General features: G+C 39.8%; 2 protein-coding genes across 2 annotated transcripts; both read right to left on the reverse strand.

The window, feature by feature from the left end:
* Positions 1–642: 642 nt before the first annotated feature.
* Positions 643–2,343, reverse strand: LOC119345352. The gene is made up of 5 exons (XM_037615470.1): positions 2,141–2,343; positions 1,958–2,030; positions 1,350–1,370; positions 1,131–1,194; positions 643–834 (listed from the first exon to the last, which is right to left on the reverse strand). Exons 2-5 carry the CDS (start codon positions 1,987–1,989, stop codon positions 643–645), a joined length of 309 nt encoding a protein of 102 aa, XP_037471367.1. The 5' UTR covers positions 1,990–2,030; positions 2,141–2,343.
* On the reverse strand, positions 2,137–3,824 carry LOC119345351. The gene is made up of 4 exons (XM_037615469.1): positions 3,100–3,824; positions 2,730–2,928; positions 2,511–2,603; positions 2,137–2,370 (listed from the first exon to the last, which is right to left on the reverse strand). The coding sequence occupies exons 1-4, from the start codon at positions 3,822–3,824 to the stop codon at positions 2,137–2,139; spliced, it is 1,251 nt and encodes a 416-aa protein (XP_037471366.1).
* Positions 3,825–3,999: the final 175 nt, after the last annotated feature.

Raw genomic sequence — 3,999 nt, forward strand, 5'->3', positions numbered from 1 at the left:
GCTACCGCGACGACGTCCGCCTCGACTCGCGTTTCGCTAAGACAGGGTGGCAGTGGTGTCACGTGCTCGTCTCGGTGCTTTTCTTCTAGTACTCAAGGCTCTTTATTTTGGCGGTGTATATGATACCTGGGCCCTTGGGGGGGGGGAGATGTAAGAAAAATTACCAATTTGACCCTTAGTCCCAGTGTTATATTTGGTTATTTACTAAAAATCTCCTTTTGGTGGAGAAGGGTGGATTGTTAGTGTAGATGATTTAGAAGATATAATTGGTGGGCATGTATGGATGGGTTTTATTTGTGTATTTGGCAGAATTTGGCATATTTTAACCAAACCCTTCGCATGGGCTCGCCGTGCATTTGTATGGTCTGGAGAAGCTTACTTGTCTTATAGTTTAGCTGCTTTATCTGTCTTTGGTTTTATCGCTTGTTGTTTTGTATGGTTCAATAATACAGCTTATCCGAGTGAGTTTTATGGACCCACCGGGCAAGAAGCTTCTCAAGCTCAAGCATTTACTTTCCTAGTTAGAGACCAGCGTCTTGGAGCTAATGTGGGATCCGCTCAAGGACCCACAGGACGGTGTTGCCAATTAATTTGTATCTGAACAAAAAGATCAAGAACTTGCGTTGGACAAAAATGTCATCACTATCCAAAAAAAGGATATATAAGAATGTATGTGTTTTCTATACTAAAAAGCAAAAAAAAATAAAAATAAAAATAGTATTTCGCCAAAAATAATCCTCTTATCGATGAGTCATTCTCATGTGTACGGCATTTTGCCATCCTTGGGTGATCCTCCGGGAGCTTAGGGTCGTGATTTAGTCCTGTTGGGATGATCTGCATACAAAAGAAAATGTATTTTAGTGGTGACAAAAATCTCTAGTAGACCATTGGAAAAAGAAGATGAAGAAAGTTTGAATGGAAAAAGGAAAATGAGGGGACAGGCATGGTTTCAACTTCCCAGTATAAATTCTAACCTATTTGTATTAAAAAAAAGCTTAACTATTCAAAAAAAATGATCTATATATAATATATTTCGGTATTTGGTCATGTGGCTTCCCTAAAAAAATGTAAATGACAAAAAGGGCAAGGATTCCAGTACTGATTTTGTGAAGTATTCTTAAGAATCTGACCTTTTCCAGCCAGATGTAGTTAACATTGTTCTGCAACAGGACCCCATGGAGAATACCCTGGAGTCTGTGAGATTTATGTTCATGAGAAAAGAAAGAGAAAAAGGTTAGAAAATCATGGGGGAATGCATGCAAACTTGGAAAAACTGTAAAAAAGAGAAAAAAATCTGTTTGCAAAAAAAAAGAGAAAAATGAACGGAAATTTTCTTTAGTCATACGTACCGAGTAGTCAAATGGAACACCCTGCAGGAAAGAAAAAATGCATAGAAAAAAAGAAAGTTATTTTTTCAATGAAAGAAGAAAGTTTAAGAACATTGTGAATAACTAAAAGAAAGCAAAAAAATAAACGATGTAGCAAAAACCAGCTAAATAAAAAAGAGGTGGGGTGTGTGTGCGTGTGTGTGTGTGTGTGTGGGGGGGGGGGGTTATTAAAGAGATAAGTCAATACTCACATATTTTCTTAAGATTCCTTTGGTTTCTGGCATCAGTTTTTCATTGCAAGGGTGAGCAACCATGTAGTAAGTTAGACTCTCGCGCAGGCTCTTTGCATGCTCCTGTTTTTGTTTTACATAAAAATAACAGTTAACTTGAAGTAAAAAAGGAAAAAACATGTTATATTGGTGTAAAAACGCAGCAGGATATAAGAATAAAAAAAAGATAAACACCTGTGAGAGACTAAAAAAAATGAGCCTGACAAAAAACATAAAAAAGGATGAGGTTTTAAGCAGCAAAAAGTTGAGCTACATTACATGGATATGCGATGTGTGTGTTATCAGTTGAACAAAAAAATAATACAAAAAAGACGAAAAGGGGTGGTTGCTATGACTTACGGGTTCGAAACACAAAGTGTTGTCTCCATCATGTCCTTGTACCAACTTCATTGTGAAGATCCCACTATCTGCCCTGCAATTCATAATTATGTTTTTCACATCACTGAAGTTAGATGAAAAAAAAAAACTGAAAAGGATCATGCATAAAATTGCTTGAGTATTTCAGTCGTTGGATTGCATTACTCTTTAGTTGAAGAGCACACACTCCGGAAAGACACACCCATGTCAGTCACATTTAGTTGTGATCTCTTGTATGCCAGCTTGAAAGCCGCTTTGAAATTCTTGATTACAAGCTGAGCTTCGTCAGCAATCAAGTCGATTCTGTTGTTTGGGCAGAGGACTTCGAACAATTTCTTCCTAAAGTTAGCAACAACCGTGTACCAGAAACTGTACGAGCTTAAAGGTAAAAACACCTGTACATTGATCCAAAAATAAAACAAAACAAAATTAGCACAAAACGCCATGGTTGACTTTTTACTGAAAAATAGAAAAGACATGGGACTTGCATGGAGACTATAAATTATATGGCTTGTTTACTGGACTACGAAAATACCATGTGAATTCGGTCAAGATGGAATCCTATCATTGTCTCCCTCAGGTGAACGGATAACGCCAACGGAGTTTCAAATGCATTTTGGAATAATTTCTGGAAAAATTTGACCGGATCAAAGATGCATCAATGGCACCAAGAAGGGAGGGGGGCTCGCAAAAAAGAAACAGAGCATTGGATGGAAAAAAAGTATTGTCTGCACATATTTATGTTTCTACTTACAGCAGTGTCGCATTTGACATAGTATCTTGACCAGTAACTTCGCGGGAGAAGATTGAGCCTATCCTTTTCGGTTTGCTCGGCCATTACTGCTTTTCCCAACATATTGATCACGTACTTATTGACCCGGCCATACACTTGCATGCTCAGGCCAAAAACCCTATGTTCAACCCATGTCGAGCCCATTTGTACTATTCTTGGGCTGCCACAAAATGAAAAATATGGAAAATTCAGATGGGAAAGAAGCTTGATGGGAACAAAAAATAGGAATGAAAAAGGACAAAAATATTCCTTGTTATACAGACAGTGCATCCCCATTGAGGAGAAAAAAGGAAGAAAAAACAAAAAAAAAAGGAGATTGTTACTGAGATACCTCTTTTGCCTTGAATGGGGTGGTATTCGTGACACAATGTCGCTGAAAACAGCACTTTCGACTGGATTTGAGGTGAAATTGCAACAAATCTCATTGGGCTTGATCTCTGATATGTGGATGTCTTGTGTAACTGATGTGGTATACTGAGCTTGTCTTTGTTGTGAAAACCACTCTTCCTCAATCCTATCGGTAGACTCGATCAACTGCGCTACCATATCAGGGTCGTCCCATGGGAAGTCTTTGTTGGTAGCTGAAGAGGTGCCATGGACCGGTGTTTGTTGGATCTGACCAAGATTAGCGTCGCTTGATGACTGATCTTTCTCATGTGATGATGCGCTTACAGTTCCTAAAGTGTGTGGCATCTCATGATGAATGTTGCTCGACAGCTCATCTGTGTTCTGAAACATCCTTGCCCTTTTTTTCAAAGCAACGCAGTTGTCAGCCGTCTCGTTTAAGGACATGCATGTCGTCCTTTTGTTTCTATTAGTGATGTCCTCTGTCGTCTTGATAGGGTCACTGCTGGTTGGACCTTCACTACCATCAACCTTGGTAGAGACCTTCCATTCTTCGAACAGATTGAGCTCTCTGCAGGTTAATAAATCTGGCTCTCGTGGACTCAGCGGTCGGTGCCAAAATGCTTTCTCGTCAAGAACATAAGAAAGCAAGCTAAAAGTGTGGGTAGGTTCAGCATCGGTATCTCCAACGTGCACCTTCTGTGGGTACATCCCCTCCAATGCTTCCGTGCAGCGCGGCAGGTCTGGGTCGGTCGAAATTGGTATTGTGTCAATTATTCGAAGTAGGCTTTCAACGTTGGGTACCCTGGCATTGGCACATGCTTGTTTGTCCCATTCCGCCAAAACTTCATCACTTGTATCCTCAAAACTCAAGAGCGCGGGTACG

Source organism: Triticum dicoccoides, unplaced genomic scaffold, assembly GCF_002162155.2.
Source record: "Triticum dicoccoides isolate Atlit2015 ecotype Zavitan unplaced genomic scaffold, WEW_v2.0 scaffold22939, whole genome shotgun sequence".
NCBI lineage: Eukaryota > Viridiplantae > Streptophyta > Magnoliopsida > Poales > Poaceae > Triticum > Triticum dicoccoides.